At 44.5% G+C, this 23,510-nt stretch overlaps 2 protein-coding genes across 2 annotated transcripts; one reads left to right on the forward strand and one right to left on the reverse strand.

Annotated features, from left to right (window-relative positions):
• Window positions 1-569: 569 nt before the first annotated feature.
• LOC137049697 (epithelial membrane protein 2-like) lies at window positions 570-11,720 on the forward strand. Its single transcript, XM_067428316.1, has 5 exons — window positions 570-677; window positions 1,129-1,208; window positions 1,539-1,641; window positions 10,892-11,032; window positions 11,117-11,720. Exons 2-5 carry the CDS (start codon window positions 1,131-1,133, stop codon window positions 11,275-11,277), a joined length of 483 nt encoding a protein of 160 aa, XP_067284417.1. The 5' UTR covers window positions 570-677; window positions 1,129-1,130; the 3' UTR covers window positions 11,278-11,720.
• Window positions 11,721-11,859: 139 nt separating this feature from the next.
• LOC137049690 (germ cell-specific gene 1 protein-like) lies at window positions 11,860-22,844 on the reverse strand. The gene is made up of 6 exons (XM_067428303.1): window positions 22,516-22,844; window positions 22,068-22,354; window positions 16,459-16,506; window positions 16,199-16,363; window positions 13,485-13,596; window positions 11,860-12,782 (listed from the first exon to the last, which is right to left on the reverse strand). The coding sequence occupies exons 1-6, from the start codon at window positions 22,548-22,550 to the stop codon at window positions 12,119-12,121; spliced, it is 1,311 nt and encodes a 436-aa protein (XP_067284404.1). The 5' UTR covers window positions 22,551-22,844; the 3' UTR covers window positions 11,860-12,118.
• Window positions 22,845-23,510: the final 666 nt, after the last annotated feature.

The following is a 23,510-nucleotide window of genomic DNA, read 5'->3' on the forward strand; positions in this document are numbered from 1 at the left end:
TTATAAGCCAAAGACTCTCAGTATAATAATATCAGTCAAACTGTTTTCCAGATCTATTTCTAATAATCAAACATGCGGTCAAACGGATCTGGATGAACAGAACCAACGGATTGAATCACACTAAAGCTCACTGAATCTGGTCAACACAAGACATTTGACAATAATGATTGTGTGTGTGTGTGTGTTTCAGCGGTTGATGTGAGCAATGGTCTGTAAGAGGGTGTGTAATCACAGACTCAATACAGGACAATATTTACCAATGAATCACACAGGGAGGAAAGAATGTGCAGCTCGTGTGTGTGTGTGTGTGTGTGTGTGAGAGAGAGAGAGAGCCAGTTATTGATGCAGTTATCGGTTACACAAATTTTTCACACAGCCGGCGGGAATAGGGCTTGTCAGGACCTTCCCAAACGCCACACCCTTTGAGAAAGAGACACTGCAGGAATGAGAGGGGGCGTGGCTAGGGGGCGTGGTCAGTGAGAGCTTCTGGAGGGATAGTGCAGAGTAAAGGCCGTAATGAGGGGAAGGGGTGGGGTCAGGGGCGGGGCCTGGGGGAGGAGCCAGTTAAAGATCTCCTGGAGGGATAGTTGAGCATAAAGAGCTACAGTCGGACACAGATCACATCTGGAAGTGTGCAGTCGCTCTCCTCCATTGCTCGGCCTTCTGTTATTCAGCAGGTAAGATCTTAAACTCTTCTCACATCTCTCAACTCCACCGCTCTGGGGCTTTGAGGAGATTCCAGGCTTGAGAACCGCTGGTTTGTGTGAGTGTGTGTTGCTCTCGGTGAGCGTTTGTCCGGCGGAGATTAATGCATTAGGTCAGGGACTCCAGATCTTCATCCGTTCTTCTGTGTGATATATGGGGAATCCTAATAAAGCTGGAGAATCGCAGGGGCTGAAGAGGGCAGAGAGGGACTGCATGAGAGGAGGCACGCTTCTGTAAGGAGTGGCAGCTCTGTGCAATGCTGAAGACATGTTTCAACCCATCTAGCTGTAAAAACACTTGATCCGCTCATTCATACCTGCTGAGCACACACTCACACACACACCCTCTGAACGTGGGCAGGACTTCATGTGCTGCTGCTGAGATGCTCTGAGTTTAACTGTGTTTTGTATCTCTCTCTGTCAGTCATGTTGATTTTACTCGCTGCCATCTTCGTCCTCCACCTCACCTGTATCGCTCTACTGCTGGCTGCCACCATCCATAACGTGAGTTACACACATCACACACTCCGAGGGAGGGAGGGCGGGGCTTCACTTACTCGCTGCTCAATTATTCATGAGCTCCTAATTACTACATCACATTAGCCACTTTCATCTTCAGATTAGGAACATGCATCAGTAACGATTCTTAAATATGGACGAAATGTATTTCATGGATGATACGATCCACATTAAAGAAGAAGGTTCTGGAAGTCATGGTGAATCTGCATGGCTCAGTGCTTCCGGAAGCTTGCGAAAACGTAGATATCTTAGTGGAAATAGGTGTGTCTGTCTCGTTCCTGCTGATATGACGTGTGTTTGTGTGTGTTTGTGCAGGCCTGGTGGATGACCGACACTTTATCCACTGATATTTGGGGTCGATGGATTCTGATGGGCGGACAGTGGAACTACACCGACATTCCTGGCCACTATGCTAAAGGTCTGAACCAAGTTTTGTGAATAACACGTTCTCCTCTCAGTTTAAATGGCAAACATGCTCCAAATGGCTACGGTTTGATTTGGTTGTGATGCAGTTTCTGTAGACTTTACTTTTCATAAACCAAAAATATTTCACAAACTGGAAAAGATGCACCGGCTGAAAAGCTGACGACACGTTCGTTAATGCGTCTTCCACTCGCAACAGCAATGGTTTCTTATTCACTCTTAGAAGAAACATTTCTGTGTAGTAGAGAATACGAGCAGACATGTCGTAAATAAATACTGTATTGTTTAATGGGTTATATCCAGTGCTGGGGACAGTTACTTTGAACTCTTTCACCTCAAGAGTTTTTTTAGTTCAATTTTTACAAAAAATTGTATGGCCTCCAGAATATAAATTTGTATGAATATTTTAAAAGAACAAATCATATTTTATTCTAGCTTCATGCATTTTTTTTAAACAAACTATTAAATCTGGGCAAGACTCATAAAAAAAAGCAACAAAAAAGTTGAGAAATCACGGTTTTAGTTAGCATGACGAGGTCATCCTCAACTCTAGTCAGAATATAAGTCTCTTTGGGCTGTGATTATGAGGCGTGTTTCAACCCAACCAGGAAAGACCTCGATTGGACAGACCGACAACCAATCAGAGCAACAAAGCGATGTCAACAGAGCTCAACTGCACTGTGTTGCCAAGTCCGCGGTTTTTTTCTGCGCATTGTTTTCTATGTCCGCGGGTTGAAGCGACTATTATGTGATATATAAACCCATGAGTGCGAATTTTAGCAGCAACCTTGCCAAAATAACACACATTTTACCCCCAAAATGCCATTTCCCCCCCTCCAGAACCCCCCGAGAAGCTGTTGTTTAGGGCTAGTAGTTGGCGGTTTTGTTGTAAAAACTTGGCAACCCTGTCTGCACACGCTGGAATAAACAATCTTTGCCGGCGTTGTAAAAAAAAGAAAGAATTTAATGATACACAGAGTACTTACCCAACATGATCATTATTTCTGAGAGAAATAGTGAAGGTGATGCAGATACAAACAAGCTCTCCGTTTATGATTCGATCAAATATAATCCCTTTGACGACGTGCATGATTATGTAACTGAGATAATTACTCCTCTATGGAGCGAGGCCAGACCGAACTGCCGACCTAAAATTTTTGTGGGTGGGGCTAAGTTCAGCTGGCATCCAGGTTTTAGTCAGATTTCATCCAGATGCGATTCAGAACGATGGTGTAATAGCGCCCCCTACCGTACAACAGTGAAAACACAGATGTGTAATAGAGCCCCCTACCGTACAACAGTGAAAACACAGATGTGTAATAGCGCCCCCTACCGTATAACAGTAAAAACACAGATGTGTAATAGCGCCCCCTACCGTATAACAGTGAAAACACAGATGTGTAATAGCGCCCCCTACCGTATAACAGTGAAAACACAGATGTGTAATAGAGCCCCCTACCGTATAACAGTGTAAACACAGATGTGTAATAGAGCCCCCTACCGTACAACAGTGAAAACACAGATGTGTAATAGCGCCCCCTACCCTATAACAGTGAAAACACAGATGTGTAATAGCGCCCCCTACCGTATAACAGTGAAAACACAGATGTGTAATAGCGCCCCCTACCGTATAACAGTGTAAACACAGATGTGTAATAGCGCCCCCTACCGTATAACAGTGAAAACACAGATGTGTAATAGCGCCCCCTACCGTATAACAGTGAAAACACAGATGTGTAATAGCGCCCCCTACCGTATAACAGTGTAAACGCAGATGTGTAATAGAGCCCCCTACCGTATAACAGTGAAAACGCAGATGTGTAATAGAGCCCCCTACCGTATAACAGTGAAAACACAGATGTGTAATAGCGCCCCCTACCGTATAACAGTGAAAACACAGATGTGTAATAGAGCCCCCTACCGTATAACAGTGAAAACACAGATGTGTAATAGAGCCCCCTACTGTATAACAGTGTAAACACAGATGTGTAATAGAGCCCCCTACCGTATAACAGTGTAAACACAGATGTGTAATAGAGCCCCCTACCGTATAACAGTGAAAACACAGATGTGTAATAGCGCCCCCTACCGTATAACAGTGTAAACACAGATGTGTAATAGAGCCCCCTACCGTATAACAGTGTAAACACAGATGTGTAATAGAGCCCCCTACCGTATAACAGTGTAAACACAGATGTGTAATAGAGCCCCCTACCGTATAACAGTGAAAACACAGATGTGTAATAGAGCCCCCTACCGTATAACAGTGTAAACACAGATGTGTAATAGAGCCCCCTACCGTATAACAGTGTAAACACAGATGTGTAATAGAGCCCCCTACCGTATAACAGTGTAAACACAGATGTGTAATAGAGCCCCCTACCGTATAACAGTGTAAACACAGATGTGTAATAGAGCCCCCTACCGTATAACAGTGTAAACACAGATGTGTAATAGCGCCCCCTACCGTATAACAGTGAAAACACAGATGTGTAATAGAGCCCCCTACTGTATAACAGTGTAAACACAGATGTGTAATAGAGCCCCCTACCGTATAACAGTGAAAACACAGATGTGTAATAGCGCCCCCTACCGTATAACAGTGAAAACACAGATGTGTAATAGAGCCCCCTACCGTATAACAGTGTAAACACAGATGTGTAATAGCGCCCCCTACCGTATAACAGTGTAAACACAGATGTGTAATAGCGCCCCCTACCGTATAACAGTGAAAACACAGATGTGTAATAGCGCCCCCTACCGTATAACAGTGAAAACACAGATGTGTAATAGCGCCCCCTACCGTATAACAGTGAAAACACAGATGTGTAATAGCGCCCCCTACCGTATAACAGTGAAAACACAGATGTGTAATAGCGCCCCCTACCGTATAACAGTGTAAACACAGATGTGTAATAGAGCCCCCTACCGTATAACAGTGTAAACACAGATGTGTAATAGCGCCCCCTACCGTATAACAGTGAAAACACAGATGTGTAATAGAGCCCCCTACCGTATAACAGTGTAAACACAGATGTGTAATAGAGCCCCCTACCGTATAACAGTGAAAACACAGATGTGTAATAGAGCCCCCTACCGTATAACAGTGAAAACACAGATGTGTAATAGCGCCCCCTACCGTATAGCAGTGAAAACACAGATGTGTAATAGAGCCCCCTACCGTATAACAGTGAAAACACAGATGTGTAATAGCGCCCCCTACCGTATAACAGTGAAAACACAGATGTGTAATAGCGCCCCCTACCGTATAACAGTGAAAACACAGATGTGTAATAGCGCCCCCTACCGTATAACAGTGAAAACACAGATGTGTAATAGAGCCCCCTACCGTATAACAGTGTAAACACAGATGTGTAATAGCGCCCCCTACCGTATAACAGTGAAAACACAGATGTGTAATAGCGCCCCCTACCGTATAACAGTGAAAACACAGATGTGTAATAGAGCCCCCTACCGTATAACAGTGTAAACACAGATGTGTAATAGCGCCCCCTACCGTATAACAGTGAAAACACAGATGTGTAATAGCGCCCCCTACCGTATAACAGTGAAAACACAGATGTGTAATAGCGCCCCCTACCGTATAACAGTGAAAACACAGATGTGTAATAGCGCCCCCTACCGTATAACAGTGTAAACACAGATGTGTAATAGCACCCCTACCGTATAACAGTGAAAACACAGATGTGTAATAGCGCCCCCTACCGTATAACAGTGTAAACACAGATGTGTAATAGCGCCCCCTACCGTATAACAGTGTAAACACAGATGTGTAATAGCACCCCTACCGTATAACAGTGAAAACACAGATGTGTAATAGAGCCCCCTACCGTATAACAGTGAAAACACAGATGTGTAATAGAGCCCCCTACCGTATAACAGTGTAAACACAGATGTGTAATAGAGCCCCCTACCGTATAACAGTGTAAACACAGATGTGTAATAGAGCCCCCTACCGTATAACAGTGTAAACACAGATGTGTAATAGCGCCCCCTACCGTATAACAGTGTAAACACAGATGTGTAATAGAGCCCCCTACCGTATAACAGTGTAAACACAGATGTGTAATAGCGCCCCCTACCGTATAACAGTGTAAACACAGATGTGTAATAGCGCCCCCTACCGTATAACAGTGAAAACACAGATGTGTAATAGAGCCCCCTACCGTATAACAGTGTAAACACAGATGTGTAATAGAGCCCCCTACCGTATAAAAGTGTAAACACAGATGTGTAATAGAGCCCCCTACCGTATAACAGTGTAAACACAGATGTGTAATAGCGCCCCCTACCGTATAACAGTGTAAACACAGATGTGTAATAGAGCCCCCTACCGTATAACAGTGTAAACACAGATGTGTAATAGCGCCCCCTACCGTATAACAGTGAAAACACAAATGTGTAATAGCGCCCCCTACCGTATAACAGTGTAAACACAGATGTGTAATAGCGCCCCCTACCGTATAACAGTGTAAACACAGATGAGTAATAGCGCCCCCTACCGTATAACAGTGTAAACACAGATGTGTAATAGCGCCCCCTACCGTATAACAGTGTAAACACAGATGTGTAATAGCGCCCCCTACCGTATAACAGTGAAAACACAAATGTGTAATAGCGCCCCCTACCGTATAACAGTGTAAACACAGATGTGTAATAGCGCCCCCTACCGTATAACAGTGTAAACACAGATGAGTAATAGCGCCCCCTACCGTATAACAGTGTAAACACAGATGTGTAATAGCGCCCCCTACCGTATAACAGTGTAAACACAGATGTGTAATAGCGCCCCCTACCGTATAACAGTGAAAACACAGATGTGTAATAGAGCCCCCTACCGTATAACAGTGTAAACACAGATGTGTAATAGCGCCCCCTACCGTATAACAGTGAAAACACAGATGTGTAATAGCGCCCCCTACCGTATAACAGTGTAAACACAGATGTGTAATAGCGCCCCCTACCGTATAACAGTGTAAACACAGATGTGTAATAGAGCCCCCTACCGTATAACAGTGAAAACACAGATGTGTAATAGCGCCCCCTACCGTATAACAGTGTAAACACAGATGTGTAATAGCGCCCCCTACCGTATAACAGTGAAAACACAGATGTGTAATAGCGCCCCCTACCGTATAACAGTGAAAACACAGATGTGTAATAGAGCCCCCTACCGTATAACAGTGAAAACACAGATGTGTAATAGCGCCCCCTACCGTATAACAATGAAAACACAGATGTGTAATAGCGCCCCCTACCGTATAACAGTGAAAACACAGATGTGTAATAGCGCCCCCTACCGTATAACAGTGTAAACACAGATGTGTAATAGCGCCCCCTACCGTATAACAGTGAAAACACAGATGTGTAATAGAGCCCCCTACCGTATAACAGTGTAAACACAGATGTGTAATAGCGCCCCCTACCGTATAACAGTGTAAACACAGATGTGTAATAGAGCCCCCTACCGTATAACAGTGTAAACACAGATGTGTAATAGAGCCCCCTACCGTATAACAGTGTAAACACAGATGTTTAATAGCGCCCCCTACCGTATAACAGTGTAAACACAGATGTGTAATAGCGCCCCCTACCGTATAACAGTGTAAACACAGATGTGTAATAGCGCCCCCTACCGTATAACAGTGAAAACACAGATGTGTAATAGAGCCGTATAACAGTGAAAACACAGATGTGTAATAGAGCCCCCTACCGTATAACAGTGTAAACACAGATGTGTAATAGAGCCCCCTACCGTATAACAGTGAAAACACAGATGTGTAATAGAGCCCCCTACCGTATAACAGTGAAAACACAGATGTGTAATAGCGCCCCCTACCGTATAACAGTGAAAACACAGATGTGTAATAGAGCCCCCTACCGTATAACAGTGTAAACACAGATGTGTAATAGCGCCCCCTACCGTATAACAGTGAAAACACAGATGTGTAATAGCGCCCCCTACCGTATAACAGTGAAAACACAGATGTGTAATAGCGCCCCCTACCGTATAACAGTGAAAACACAGATGTGTAATAGCGCCCCCTACCGTATAACAGTGAAAACACAGATGTGTAATAGCGCCCCCTACCGTATAACAGTGAAAACACAGATGTGTAATAGCGCCCCCTACCGTATAACAGTGTAAACACAGATGTGTAATAGCGCCCCCTACCGTATAACAGTGAAAACACAGATGTGTAATAGAGCCCCCTACCGTATAACAGTGTAAACACAGATGTGTAATAGCGCCCCCTACCGTATAACAGTGTAAACACAGATGTGTAATAGAGCCCCCTACCGTATAACAGTGTAAACACAGATGTGTAATAGCGCCCCCTACCGTATAACAGTGTAAACACAGATGTGTAATAGCGCCCCCTACCGTATAACAGTGAAAACACAGATGTGTAATAGAGCCCCCTACCGTATAACAGTGTAAACACAGATGTGTAATAGAGCCCCCTACCGTATAACAGTGAAAACACAGATGTGTAATAGAGCCCCCTACCGTATAACAGTGAAAACACAGATGTGTAATAGCGCCCCCTACCGTATAACAGTGTAAACACAGATGTGTAATAGAGCCCCCTACCGTATAACAGTGAAAACACAGATGTGTAATAGAGCCCCCTACCGTATAACAGTGTAAACACAGATGTGTAATAGAACCCCCTACCGTATAACAGTGAAAACACAGATGTGTAATAGAGCCCCCTACCGTATAACAGTGTAAACACAGATGTGTAATAGAGCCCCCTACCGTATAACAGTGAAAACACAGATGTGTAATAGAGCCCCCTACCGTATAACAGTGAAAACACAGATGTGTAATAGCGCCCCCTACCGTATAACAGTGAAAACACAGATGTGTAATAGAGCCCCCTACCGTATAACAGTGTAAACACAGATGTGTAATAGCGCCCCCTACCGTATAACAGTGAAAACACAGATGTGTAATAGCGCCCCCTACCGTATAACAGTGTAAACACAGATGTGTAATAGAGCCCCCTACCGTATAACAGTGTAAACACAGATGTGTAATAGAGCCCCCTACCGTATAACAGTGAAAACACAGATGTGTAATAGAGCCCCCTACCGTATAACAGTGAAAACACAGATGTGTAATAGCGCCCCCTACCGTATAACAGTGAAAACACAGATGTTTAATAGCGCCCCCTACCGTATAACAGTGTAAACACAGATGTGTAATAGAGCCCCCTACCGTATAACAGTGTAAACACAGATGTGTAATAGAGCCCCCTACCGTATAACAGTGAAAACACAGATGTGTAATAGCGCCCCCTACCGTATAACAGTGAAAACACAGATGTGTAATAGCGCCCCCTACCGTATAACAGTGAAAACACAGATGTGTAATAGCGCCCCCTACCGTATAACAGTGAAAACACAGATGTGTAATAGCGCCCCCTACCGTATAACAGTGTAAACACAGATGTGTAATAGAGCCCCCTACCGTATAACAGTGTAAACACAGATGTGTAATAGCGCCCCCTACCGTATAACAGTGAAAACACAGATGTGTAATAGCGCCCCTTCCGTATAACAGTGTAAACACAGATGTGTAATAGAGCCCCCTACCGTATAACAGTGTAAACACAGATGTGTAATAGCGCCCCCTACCGTATAACAGTGAAAACACAGATGTGTAATAGAGCCCCCTACCGTATAACAGTGTAAACACAGATGTGTAATAGAGCCCCCTACCGTATAACAGTGTAAACACAGATGTGTAATAGCGCCCCCTACCGTATAACAGTGTAAACACAGATGTGTAATAGAGCCCCCTACCGTATAACAGTGTAAACACAGATGTGTAATAGAGCCCCCTACCGTATAACAGTGTAAACACAGATGTGTAATAGAGCCCCCTACCGTATAACAGTGAAAACACAGATGTGTAATAGAGCCCCCTACCGTATAACAGTGAAAACACAGATGTGAAATAGAGCCCCCTACCGCATAACAGTGAAAACACAGATGTGTAATAGAGCCCCCTACCGTATAACAGTGAAAACACAGATGTGTAATAGAGCCCCCTACCGTATAACAGTGAAAACACAGATGTGTAATAGAGCCCCCTACCGTATAACAGTGAAAACACAGATGTGTAATAGAGCCCCCTACCGTATAACAGTGTAAACACAGATGTGTTATAGAGCCCCCTACCGTATAACAGTGTAAACACAGATGTGTAATAGCGCCCCCTACCGTATAACAGTGAAAACACAGATGTGTAATAGAGCCCCCTACCGTATAACAGTGTAAACACAGATGTGTAATAGAGCCCCCTACCGTATAACAGTGAAAACACAGATGTGTAATAGAGTCCCCTACCGTATAACAGTGTTAACATAGATGTGTAATAGCGCCCCCTACCGTATAACAGTGTAAACACAGATGTGTAATAGAGCCCCCTACCGTATAACAGTGTAAACACAGATGTGTAATAGAGCCCCCTACCGTATAACAGTGAAAACACAGATGTGTAATAGAGTCCCCTACCGTATAACAGTGTTAACATAGATGTGTAATAGCGCCCCCTACCGTATAACAGTGTAAACACAGATGTGTAATAGAGCCCCCTACCGTATAACAGTGTAAACACAGATGTGTAATAGCGCCCCCTACCGTATAACAGTGTAAACACAGATGTGTAATAGCGCCCCCTACCGTATAACAGTGTAAACACAGATGTGTAATAGAGCCCCCTACCGTATAACAGTGTAAACACAGATGTTTAATAGCGCCCCCTACCGTATCATCATAAAGTATGTTTAGGAATTGTTTAATAACGACAGAGGGCGACTGGAAGTAATTGTTCTATAAACCAACAGGAAAAAGAATCGTGTAAAACTCTGTAAACCTTTGCTTGTTATTATTACTTGTGACATGAGAACAAAATATGCATTAAATTAGCGATTTCTTAATGTTTCCTAATTTCACTAAACGTTAGTGTCGTGATTTATTTATTTGATTTGACTTGGATCTTTATTTAAAATGATTTGTTTCTGCTTTCGTAGGCTTATTTGGTAAATATTAGCCCCTAACTTGTATGTGCAAACTGGGTGCCGGTGTGTTTAATGAATTAAAAGCAAATGAATTAATTTTAATGAAACGTTCCTTTATATGAACTGCGTAATGAAATATTTTCGCTGTGGTTTAATTGACTCACGTGTGTATCTGCTGTGTGTGTGTTTCAGAGTATCTGCAGGCGGTGCAGGCCAGCTCTGTGCTCGCGTGCATCTTCTGCATCCTGGGCCTGTTCGTGTTCGTTGCACAGCTCTACACACTACCTAAAGGAAGACGCTTCCTGTTCACTGGAGCCTTCCAGCTGCTGGCCTGTGAGTGACACACACACACACACACACACACAGCTCAATGTCTGAATGCGGTACACAGTGTGTTTCAACGCTTGTATTCCTCAGGGCTGTGCATAATGATCGCGGCGTCCATCTACACGGACATCTTCCATAAAGATGAGAATAACGGCTGGTATGGAGCCTCCTTCATCCTGGCCTGGATCTCCGTCTGTCTCACCTTCATCTCCTGCGTCATCTACTTTGTCCTGCGCAAGAAAACAGCGTGAAGAAGAGCAATACACTCAAACGCAAAGACTTCATGCATCCGTAATATCTGACACACACACACACACACAATCTCCATTGACAGATCTTCAAATGCTCGAGCCGTTGTGTTTTTTATCCCTCAGGCTGAGCTCGAGTGTTTCCACACATCTGTAGATGAACATATGTTACCATTATATCGCTGAATGCAATCCTAGTGACATTCAGAGTCTAAACCGGTCACATTTCACAACAAGCCCCATAAACACACGGGAGATTCTTTAGATTAGCTGAAACCTCTGCAAACTATTTGTTCATATGTTAAGCATTTCTCATGTGTCCTGAACTAAAGGTCTGATCCTGGCTTTGGTCACTTTGGATGTTTTCTATTTATGCATTTAAATGTTGGTCACGGCAAATGTAATTCCCATTTCAACATGAACTGATTTGAATAAAAGTTTTTTTTACATTAAATCTACAGTTAATACGCTCGTAATAGAGATGTTGGCATGTCTGAACAACTGTTAAAGTTTGGGAATGTCGACAAGTAAAGAGAAAATGGAAGAATCTCCAACATGGAATAATGTAGTATTGTTGATGTTTGATGTCGACAGCAGCGGACTCTAGTAATAATTCAACTATCAACAGCAAATATCAATAAAGCACAGTTTATTGGTTATTTACAGAAAGACAGTGTGAATATTTCAAAGGGCAAAACTACATGACAAGAAAGAACACTGAAATACATTTATATTTTCATGAAGATTTGGTGCCCGGGTTTTCATTAAAAATGTTGGCAGTTTGGGAATATGTGTTGAAACATATACTCTTTAATACATAAAAAGAGAAACACAGATGAACAGATCAGAGCGGGCTGAACTCCTCCGAAAACTCAGACGCAAAACTCAGCGGAGACAGAAGAGAGAGAGAAGGTGAGAGAGGGGCGTGGTGTGGGGAGCGAGGGGCGGGGCATGGGGAGTGAGGGGCGGGGGATTGTGAGCGAGGGGCGGGGCTTGGAGAGTGAGGGGCGGGGCATGGCGGGAGAAGGGTGTGGTGTGGGGAGAGATGGGCGGGGCATTGTGAGCGAGGGGCGGGGTGTGGAGAGGCAGGGGAGGGGCGTGGCGAGAGAAAGGCGGGGTGTGGAGATTGAGGGGCGTGGCGTGGCGAGAGAAGGGCGGGGTGTGGAGAGTGAGGGGCGGGGCGTGGTGAGAGAGGGGTGGGATCTGTTGGCTGAGGGGCGGGGCGTGGCGCGAGAAGGGCGGGGTGTGGAGAGTGAGGGGCGGGGTGTGGTGAGCGAGGGGCGGGGCATGGAGAGTGAGGGGCGGGGCAAGTCGGAGGAGGCGGGAGCAAAGGACTGAAGTACGGAGACAGAGGCGAGAGCGATGGCGGCTGCGGCGGGAAGGTGAAGTTGCGGCAGGGGTAAAACACGCTCCTGTTTTTGGGTCCCACCATCAGAAACTTCTTGGTGTAGTTGTTGAGGGTCGACACGCCGGACGACATGCAGCAGGTGAAGGCCACCCACGCCACGCTAGCAAACACGAGACAAACAGAGCATGACACATGCTTATACGGGGAAGAGTCAAGCCTGGAGAACACCACAGCACGTTAGACCTCAACTCAGCTAATGTCAGGAAGAAACAGAAGTTGCTCTCGTCTTTTCTCCTCTACTGTGCCGTATAGCGAGGGAAGAGCCTCACAAACAAGAGCAAATGTAGGGGCGGGGCTTGACTGTGTCTGTGGGGAACTGATTGGATGGCTGTGGTCTGCTATTGGCTGATCTTATGTGAGTGACAGGTGGCCCCGTCCTTATCATCAGAGAAGAGATTAAATTATTCTGACTCAAGATTATTAACACAATAATCAATCAATCAGCTTTATTTATACCGCGCTTCTCCAATGCCGATTGTTTCAGAGTAGCTTCACAGTGTCAAACAGGACAATACTGCAGCAGAAACGTTAATGATGTGCACCCATAAATTATTCACAATAAACAAGAGATCCAATAAATAAGAGTCTGTTCAGACTGAAAGCTGGGGCATATATGTGTGCAAAAGTCATGTAGTGTATTCCAGCCTTCACACACACGCACACACACACACACACACGCACGCACACACGCACACACGCACGCACACACACGCACACACACACACACACACACACACACACACACACACACACACACACACACACACACACACACACACACACACACAGATGTCATACTCACTAAAAGGCCCATGAGTATCCGAAACTGTGAGGTTTAAAGTCCTCCGGGCCGTGAGAGATCGTCACCTGGAAAACCTGCATATACATCATATGAGCGACCATCCCAACCAGCCCTGAGAGAGACAGACAGACAGACATATGAGAGACAGACAGATGAGAGACAGACGAGACAGACAGACAGATGAGAGACAGACAGACAGATGAGAGACAGACAGACAGACAGACAGATGAGAGAAAGACAGATGAGAGACAGACAGACAGATGAGAGACAGACAGATGAGAGACAGACGAGACAGAAAGACAGATGAGAGACAGACAGATGAGAGACAGACAGACAGATGAGAGATAGACAGATGAGAGACAGACAGACAGACAGACAGAAGAGAGACAGACAGACAGACAGATGAGAGACAGACAGACAGACAGACAGATGAGAGACAGACAGATGAGAGACAGACAGGAGAGACAGACAGACAGATGAGAGACAGACAGACAAATGAGAGAAAGACAGACAGAAGAGAGACAGACAGAAGAGAGACAGACAGACAGATGAAAGAAAGACAGACAGATGAGAGACAGACAGATGAGAGACAGAGAGACAGATGAGAGAAAGACAGACAGATGAGAGACAGACAGACAGACAGACAGATGAGAGACAGACAGACAGATGAGAGAAAGACAGATGAGAGACAGACAGACAGATGAGAGAAAGACAGATGATAGACAGACAGATGAGAGACAGACAGACAGATAAGAGACAGACAGACAGATGAGAGAGACAGACAGATGAGAGACAGACAGATGAGAGACAGACAGACAGGCAGATGAGAGACAGACAGACAGACAGACAGACAGACAGATGAGAGAGACAGACAGATGAGAGACAGACAGATGAGAGAGACAGACAGATGAGAGACAGACAGATGAGAGACAGACAGACAGACAGGCAGATGAGAGACAGACAGACAGACAGACAGAAGAGAGACAGACAAATGAGACAGACAGACAGATGAGAGACAGGCAGAAGAGAGTCAGACAGATGAGAGACAGGCAGAAGAGAGACATACAGATGAGAGACAGATAAATAAGAGACAGAAAGATGAGAGACAGACAGACAGATGAGAGACAGACAGATGAGAGACAGGCAGAAGAGAGACAGACAGACAGACAGACAGATGAGAGACAGACGGACCGATGATAGACAGACAGACGGATGAGAAAAAGACAGATGAGAGACAGACAAACAGATGAGAGACATACAGATGAGAGACAGACAGATCAGAGACAGACAGGTGGACAGACATAAGAGACAGATGAGAGACAGACAGTCAGACAGACAGACATACAGGCAGATGAACAGACAGGCAGAATAACAGACAGACAGACAGATAGTCTGAGAGAGAGACATTATTTATGTCAATGTGTGTTATTATTTATGTAATTCGCTTTGGCAATATTGTATTTTTACATTCATGCCAATAAAGCAATCTTGAATTTAATTGAATTGAATTGACAGACAGGCAGGCAGACAGACAGACGAACAGTCAGACTGTTATCATAGCTATCAAAATCCAGTGTTTTGTATTTTGCGTACGTGAGTTTTTGTTGTAGATGTCTATAAAAAAAATAAAAAAATAAAAAAATAATTGTGTACTGTGCTAATTAACTGAGACTCCTTACAGCTGTTACAGGTTGTTGGCCTTGTCTGTTCCGTTGCTTCTATTACTCTCCCCTTTTTTGTAAGTCGCTTTGGATAAAAGCGTCTGCTAAATGATTAAATGTAAATGTAAATGTCAGACAGACAGGCAGACAGACAGACACTCTGAGAGAGAGAGAGACAGACGAACAGACAGACAGACAGATATATGAACAGTCAGACAGACAGGCAGTCTGAGAGAGAGAGACAGACAGGCAGACAGGCAGATGAACAGAGAGACAGGCAGACAGACAGACAGACAGACGAACAGTCAGACAGAAAGACAGACGAACAGTCAGGCAGACAGGCAGACAGTCTGAGAGAGAGAGACAGACAGATGAACAGACAGACAGGCAGACGAACAGACAGACAGCCAGGCAGACAGTCTCTGAGAGAGAGACAGACAGACAGATGAACAGACAGACAGACAGGCAGACAGACAGGAGACGAACAGACACTCAGACAGTCAGAGAGAGAGAGACAGACAGACAGATGAGCAGAAAGACAGGCAGACGAACAGAGAGACAGACAGTCAGACAGTCTTAGAGAGAGAGACAGACAGACAGATGAGCAGACAGACAGGCAGACGAACAGACAGAAAGACAGGCAGACAGTCAGACAGTCTGAGAGAGAGACAGACAGACAGATGAACAGACAAACAGGCAGACGAACAGACAGACAGGCAGACAGACAGTCAGACAGTCTGAGAGAGAGAGACAGACAGACAGACGAACAGACAGACAGGCAGACGAACAGACAGACAGACAGACAGACAGACAGACAGACAGGCAGACGAACAGACAGACAGACAGACAGGCAGACAGTCTGAGAAAGAGACAGACAGATGAACAGACAGACAGGCAGACAAACAGACAGACAGACAGGCAGGCAGACAGACAGATGGACAGACAGACAGAAAGACAGGTCCAATTTAATGACAGCAAAAGGTTCTTCTTTTGTTAGCCGTGTGTGTGTGTGTGTGTGTGTGTGTGTGTGTGTGTGTGTGTGTGTGTGTGTACCTCCGAGGACAGTGCAGACGGCAGCGAAGGCGTTGAGTAAGTGAGCGCAGCGCTGCAGTGGAGGAAACCAGGACAGCAGACACAACTGGAGCAACAAGAGCAGAGAACTGATGCTCAACAGCCCGACATACAGCAGCTCCATCCCCACGTACAGCCACACGATCCCTGCACACACACACACACACACACACTGATTCACACACAGAAGCACTTCAGCAGACATTCAGAGTCATTGTGTGTGTGTGTGTGTGTGTTGTTGCCTTTCTCTGATGCAGGTGTGAGGGCCATGAAACTGCGGCACTTCTCCTCTGAAACACACACACACACCAACATCCTTCATTAAAACATCTAAGCGTGGCAGATGATTTCTCCAGATCAACCCAGCAGACAGGAAACGGTTCCCAAAGCTTCTCTCAGTTACGAAATAAACAGAGCGTTCAACAGTAACGCTCAGGAAACTTTAAAGGCAGTACTTTATTCTGAACTTTCTCTGAACATTACTTTAGATGAACATTAAAGGGGCGGTAAAACACGAGAGCACTTTTCTAACTTTAGCTAGTGTGTAGTGTTTGAGCATAAACAACATCTGCAAAGTTACAGCACTCAAAGTTTAAAGCAAAGGGAGATATTTGCTTTGCTATTAAAGAAATCAGTTTCTCAGGACTACAGCAGACGGCCGGCAGGACTACAGGCATTCCTCCAGGGTTGCTGACATCACTAACCCCAATATTTACATAAACCCCTCCTCCGAGAATATTGATTCGGCCGCTATAGTAAAGACCATGTTTAGTGTTCGATTCGGCCGCTATAGTAAAGCCCATGTTTAGTGTTTGATTCGGCTGCTATAGTAAAGCCCATGTTTAGTGTTTGATTCGGCCGCTATAGTAAAGCCCATGTTTAGTGTTTGATTCGGCTGCTATAGTAAAGCCCATGTTTAGTGTTTGATTCGGCCGCTATAGTAAAGCCCATGTTTAGTGTTTGATTCGGCTGCTATAGTAAAGCCCATGTTTAGTGTTTGATTCGGCCGCTATAGTAAAGCCCATGTTTAGTGTTTGATTCGGCTGCTATAGTAAAGCCCATGTTTAGTGTTCGATTCGGCCGCTATAGTAAAGCCCATGTTTAGTGTTTGATTCGGCTGCTATAGTAAAGCCCATGTTTAGTGTTTGATTCGGCTGCTATAGTAAAGCCCATGTTTAGTGTTTGATTCGGCTGCTATAGTAAAGCCCATGTTTAGTGTTTGATTCGGCTGCTATAGTAAAGCCCATGTTTAGTGTTTGATTCGGCCGCTATAGTAAAGCCCATGTTTAGTGTTCGGTTCGGCCGCTATAGTAAAGCCCATGTTTAGTGTTTGATTCGGCCGCTATAGTAAAGCCCATGTTTAGTGTTTGATTCGGCTGCTATAGTAAAGCCCATGTTTAGTGTTTGATTCGGCTGCTATAGTAAAGCCCATGTTTAGTGTTTGATTCGGCTGCTATAGTAAAGCCCATGTTTAGTGTTTGATTCGGCTGCTATAGTAAAGCCCATGTTTAGTGTTTGATTCGGCTGCTATAGTAAAGCCCATGTTTAGTGTTTGATTCGGCCGCTATAGTAAAGCCCATGTTTAGTGTTCGGTTCGGCCGCTATAGTAAAGCCCATGTTTAGTGTTTGATTCGGCCGCTATAGTAAAGCCCATGTTTAGTGTTTGATTCGGCTGCTATAGTAAAGCCCATGTTTAGTGTTTGATTCGGCTGCTATAGTAAAGCCCATGTTTAGTGTTTGATTCGGCTGCTATAGTAAAGCCCATGTTTAGTGTTTGATTCGGCTGCTATAGTAAAGCCCATGTTTAGTGTTTGGTTCGGCTGCTATAGTAAAGCCCATGTTTAGTGTTTGGTTCGGCCGCTATAGTAAAGCCCATGTTTAGTGTTTGATTCGGCTGCGATAGTAAAGCCCATGTTTAGTGTTTGATTCGGCTGCTATAGTAAAGCCCATGTTTAGTGTTCGGTTCGGCTGCTATAGTAAAGCCCATGTTTAGTGTTCGATTCGGCCGCTATAGTAAAGCCCATGTTTAGTGTTTGATTCGGCTGCGATAGTAAAGCCCATGTTTAGTGTTTGATTCGGCTGCTATAGTAAAGCCCATGTTTAGTGTTCGGTTCGGCCGCTATAGTAAAGCCCATGTTTAGTGTTCGGTTCGGCTGCTATAGTAAAGCCCATGTTTAGTGTTTGATTCGGCTGCTATAGTAAAGCCCATGTTTAGTGTTCGATTCGGCTGCTATAGTAAAGCCCATGTTTAGTGTTTGATTCGGCTGCTATAGTAAAGCCCATGTTTAGTGTTTGATTCGGCTGCTATAGTAAAGCCCATGTTTAGTGTTTGGTTCGGCCGCTATAGTAAAGCCCATGTTTAGTGTTCGATTCGGCCGCTATAGTAAAGCCCATGTTTAGTGTTTGGTTCGGCCGCTATAGTAAAGCCCATGTTTAGTGTTTGATTCGGCCGCTATAGTAAAGCCCATGTTTAGTGTTTGATTCGGCTGCTATAGTAAAGCCCATGTTTAGTGTTCGATTCGGCCGCTATAGTAAAGCCCATGTTTAGTGTTTGATTCGGCTGCTATAGTAAAGCCCATGTTTAGTGTTCGATTCGGCTGCTATAGTAAAGCCCATGTTTAGTGTTCGATTCGGCTGCTATAGTAAAGCCCATGTTTAGTGTTCGATTCGGCCGCTATAGTAAAGCCCATGTTTAGTGTTTGATTCGGCTGCTATAGTAAAGCCCATGTTTAGTGTTTGATTCGGCTGCTATAGTAAAGCCCATGTTTAGTGTTCGGTTCGGCCGCTATAGTAAAGCCCATGTTTAGTGTTCGATTCGGCCGCTATAGTAAAGCCCATGTTTAGTGTTTGGTTCGGCTGCTATAGTAAAGCCCATGTTTAGTGTTTGATTCGGCCGCTATAGTAAAGCCCATGTTTAGTGTTTGATTCGGCCGCTATAGTAAAGCCCATGTTTAGTGTTCGATTCGGCCGCTATAGTAAAGCCCATGTTTAGTGTTTGATTCGGCCGCTATAGTAAAGCCCATGTTTAGTGTTTGATTCGGCCGCTATAGTAAAGCCCATGTTTAGTGTTTGATTCGGCCGCTATAGTAAAGCCCATGTTTAGTGTTTGATTCGGCCGCTATAGTAAAGCCCATGTTTAGTGTTTGATTCGGCCGCTATAGTAAAGCCCATGTTTAGTGTTTGATTCGGCCGCTATAGTAAAGCCCATGTTTAGTGTTTGATTCGGCCGCTATAGTAAAGCCCATGTTTAGTGTTTGATTCGGCCGCTATAGTAAAGCCCATGTTTAGTGTTTGATTCGGCTGCTATAGTAAAGGCCATGTTTAGTGTTCGATTCGGCCGCTATAGTAAAGCCCATGTTTAGTGTTCGATTCGGCCGCTATAGTAAAGCCCATGTTTAGTGTTTGATTCGGCTGCTATAGTAAAGCCCATGTTTAGTGTTTGATTCGGCCGCTATAGTAAAGCCCATGTTTAGTGTTTGGTTCGGCTGCTATAGTAAAGCCCATGTTTAGTGTTTGGTTCGGCCGCTATAGTAAAGCCCATGTTTAGTGTTTGATTCGGCCGCTATAGTAAAGCCCATGTTTAGTGTTTGGTTCGGCTGCTATAGTAAAGCCCATGTTTAGTGTTCGGTTCGGCCGCTATAGTAAAGCCAATGTTTAGTGTTCGATTCGGCCGCTATAGTAAAGCCCATGTTTAGTGTTTGATTCGGCCGCTATAGTAAAGCCCATGTTTAGTGTTCGATTCGGCCGCTATAGTAAAGCCCATGTTTAGTGTTTGATTCGGCCGCTATAGTAAAGCCCATGTTTAGTGTTTGATTCGGCCGCTATAGTAAAGCCCATGTTTAGTGTTTGGTTCGGCTGCTATAGTAAAGCCCATGTTTAGTGTTTGATTCGGCCGCTATAGTAAAGCCCATGTTTAGTGTTTGATTCGGCCGCTATAGTAAAGCCCATGTTTAGTGTTTGATTCGGCCGCTATAGTAAAGCCCATGTTTAGTGTTTGATTCGGCTGCTATAGTAAAGCCCATGTTTACTGTTCGGTTCGGCCGCTATAGTAAAGCCCATGTTTAGTGTTCGGTTCGGCCGCTATAGTAAAGCCCATGTTTAGTGTTTGATTCGGCTGCTATAGTAAAGCCCATGTTTAGTGTTCGGTTCGGCCGCTATAGTAAAGCCCATGTTTAGTGTTCGATTCGGCCGCTATAGTAAAGCCCATGTTTAGTGTTCGGTTCGGCCGCTATAGTAAAGCCCATGTTTAGTGTTTGATTCGGCCGCTATAGTAAAGCCCATGTTTAGTGTTTGATTCGGCCGCTATAGTAAAGCCCATGTTTAGTGTTTGATTCGGCCGCTATAGTAAAGCCCATGTTTAGTGTTTGATTCGGCCGCTATAGTAAAGCCCATGTTTAGTGTTTGATTCGGCCGCTATAGTAAAGCCCATGTTTAGTGTTTGATTCGGCCGCTATAGTAAAGCCCATGTTTAGTGTTTGATTCGGCCGCTATAGTAAAGCCCATGTTTAGTGTTTTATTCGGCTGCTATAGTAAAGCCCATGTTTAGTGTTTGATTCGGCCGCTATAGTAAAGCCCATGTTTAGTGTTCGGTTCGGCCGCTATAGTAAAGCCCATGTTTAGTGTTCGGTTCGGCCGCTATAGTAAAGCCCATGTTTAGTGTTTGATTCGGCCGCTATAGTAAAGCCCATGTTTAGTGTTTGATTCGGCCGCTATAGTAAAGCCCATGTTTAGTGTTTGATTCGGCCGCTATAGTAAAGCCCATGTTTAGTGTTTGATTCGGCCGCTATAGTAAAGCCCATGTTTAGTGTTTGGTTCGGCCGCTATAGTAAAGCCCATGTTTAGTGTTTGATTCGGCTGCTATAGTAAAGCCCATGTTTAGTGTTTGGTTCGGCTGCTATAGTAAAGCCAATGTTTAGTGCTGGTTTTGGGTTAATAGTTCTTGAAACAGATATTCGGCTACAATCGTTCTAAAAGGTGGCATTCAGTAACGCTCACTATAGATCCACAGACTTTACGGCCGGTAAAGGGGAGGGGTTTCTGAAACATAACGCACGAGGCGATTAGCCAATCAGAACAAAGCTGGACCAGCTGACCAATCAGAACCCATTGCATATATTTGAGGGACTGGCTTTATAGAACCCGGACACCATCAGACCGTTTTTAAAGGATGGACAGAGCAGTGTAGAATTAGGGGAAAATATATGACAAATAATATATTTATTTTTAAACGAAGCATGAATCAATCAATCAATCAACTTTATTTTTAAATGGCGATTGTGTCAGAGCAGCTTCAGTGTTAAACAGGACAATACTGCAGCAGAATTAGATTTGGCTGTACAGTCGTTCTGGAGTAAACAGTGATGTTATCAGCTTATTTTAATTTATCAGAGAGAGACAATGTTGGCAGATCAGTATTATAGTTCATAGAATTAAAAAAGACCTCATTAATTCATGTTATTTGTAGATTCAGTTGAATAAGTTGGATCATAATTGTAGTGTCACACATGAACACGTTACAGTGCCGCCCACAAACACAATCAAGCCTTCGAAAGAAACAGTTTGACCACCCCTTTAAATGTCCAATGCTGTCCAATTCATTTACACAACAGCGTTTTAGGAGCCTGAACACACCAACATCTGAAAACAGTGATGTGGTGTGGGGTAGTTCTTTACAGACTGAAATGGCCATCTACTGGTCCTGAAGCAGAATACAGCGCTTTTAATCCCGTCCCCCCCCTTACGCTTTTAGTGATTGCTTTGGCAACGCTGTCGCCTGTACGTTGTAAACACAAAGGAAGAAGGTTTGTGTTTTTAGCAGATGTTTGTGGTGTGAACTGGACTGGTCCCTCACCCCAGGCGTCGGTGAAGATGTTCTCCTCGCAGGCGGTCCAGAGTCCCGCGTGGAAGGTGGGGAAGATGAAGCGGTCGTCCCCCGTCTCCCAGGAGAAGGAGGCGTCGGTCAGGCCATTCACAGGAGTACACCTGAGGCGGCGGCTGGACGAACACAGAGGCTTCGGCACCTTCTGCCGGCCCACACACCAGTGAGAGGAGGAGAGCGAGAGCAGAGACAGCAGCAGAGCCAGCAGAGTCTGGAGGAAGGAGAGGCGTGGAGAGCGCAGGAGCGACAGCACCGACATGCTGCACACACACACACATACATCAGCTCTCCATTCATAAGCACATCACATGTTCAAGTGGATAGTCATCAGTCCACCAGTGAAAATACTCATGCTCAGTATGTTAGCCTGGGAAATCACAAATATATGTATACATACAGATCAATAGTTAAAAAATCATACACTGTGATTTCTGGAGTGTCCCTCACAGTGGACATGCACCTACGATGACCATTTCAGACTCCTCCATGATTTCCAAAGTGGGAGAACTTGCCCAATAGCAGGGTGTTCAAATCCTTATTTTCCTCACTGTAGATGTCTGTTCCTCAGGGAGTTCCTCAGGGTTCAGTGCTTCCAGAAATCCCTGCTACTCGGATGATACACAAACCTACACTAGCTCTGATGTCCACAGCGTTAACTATTAACTGAGTAAGTGTGAGAGGACATCAGAATATTCCTGAAACTGAGCGGCTCAGAAACAGAGCTGATGTTTGTTGGTACAATCAATCAATCAATCAATCAATCAATCAATCAATCGATCATCTTTACTTATATCGCTCTTCTCCAATGGCGATTGTGTCAGAGCAGCTTCAGTGTTAAACAGGACAATACTGCAGCAGAATTAGATTTGGCTGTACAGTCGTTCTGGAGTAAACAGTGATGTTATCAGCTTATTTTAATTTATCAGAGAGAGACAATGTTGGCAGATCAGGATTATAGTTTATAGAATTAAAGAAGACCTAATTAATTAATGTTATTTGTATATTTAGTTGAATAACTCTGATCATAATGTTAGTGTCCCCAACTGAGCAAGCCAAGCCAAAGGCGACCAAAGGAACCAAAACTCCATCAGGGCATGATGGAGAAAAATAAACCTTAGAGAAACCAGACTCAGATGACTATAGTGCTCGATCAGGTGGATGGAATGACGGATGAAAGGATGATAGATAGATAGATAGATAGATAGATAGATAGATAGATAGATAGATAGATGGATGGATGGATGGATGGATGGGTGGGTGGATGGATGGATGGATGGGTGGATGAAATGATGGATGGGTGGATGGAATGATGGGTGGATGGATGGAATGATGGGTGGATAGATGGAATGATGGGTGGATAGATGGGTAGATGGATCGGTGGATAGAATGATGGGTAGATGGATCGGTGGATAGAAT

Source organism: Pseudorasbora parva, chromosome 2 (assembly GCF_024679245.1).
Source record: "Pseudorasbora parva isolate DD20220531a chromosome 2, ASM2467924v1, whole genome shotgun sequence".
Lineage (NCBI taxonomy): Eukaryota > Metazoa > Chordata > Actinopteri > Cypriniformes > Gobionidae > Pseudorasbora > Pseudorasbora parva.

What these genes read in the sequence shown, in the direction of transcription:
- LOC137049697 (XM_067428316.1), top strand. Translation starts at nt 1,131, where the DNA reads ATGTTGATTTTACTCGCTGCCATCTTCGTCCTCCACCTCACCTGTATC. An exon ending in TCCTGGCCACTATGCTAAAG is followed by an intron (nt 1,642 to 10,891) that starts GTCTGAACCAAG and finishes TGTGTGTTTCAG; the next exon opens with AGTATCTGCAGGCGGTGCAG. An exon ending in AGCCTTCCAGCTGCTGGCCT is followed by an intron (nt 11,033 to 11,116) that starts GTGAGTGACACA and finishes TGTATTCCTCAG; the next exon opens with GGCTGTGCATAATGATCGCG.
- LOC137049690 (XM_067428303.1), bottom strand. Translation starts at nt 22,550, where the DNA reads ATGTCCACTGTGAGGGACACTCCAGAAATCACAGT. An exon ending in CATCTTCACCGACGCCTGGG is followed by an intron (nt 16,507 to 22,067) that starts GTGAGGGACCAG and finishes TGTGTGTTTCAG; the next exon opens with AGGAGAAGTGCCGCAGTTTC. An exon ending in CGTCTGCACTGTCCTCGGAG is followed by an intron (nt 13,597 to 16,198) that starts GTACACACACAC and finishes TGTCTCTCTCAG; the next exon opens with GGCTGGTTGGGATGGTCGCT.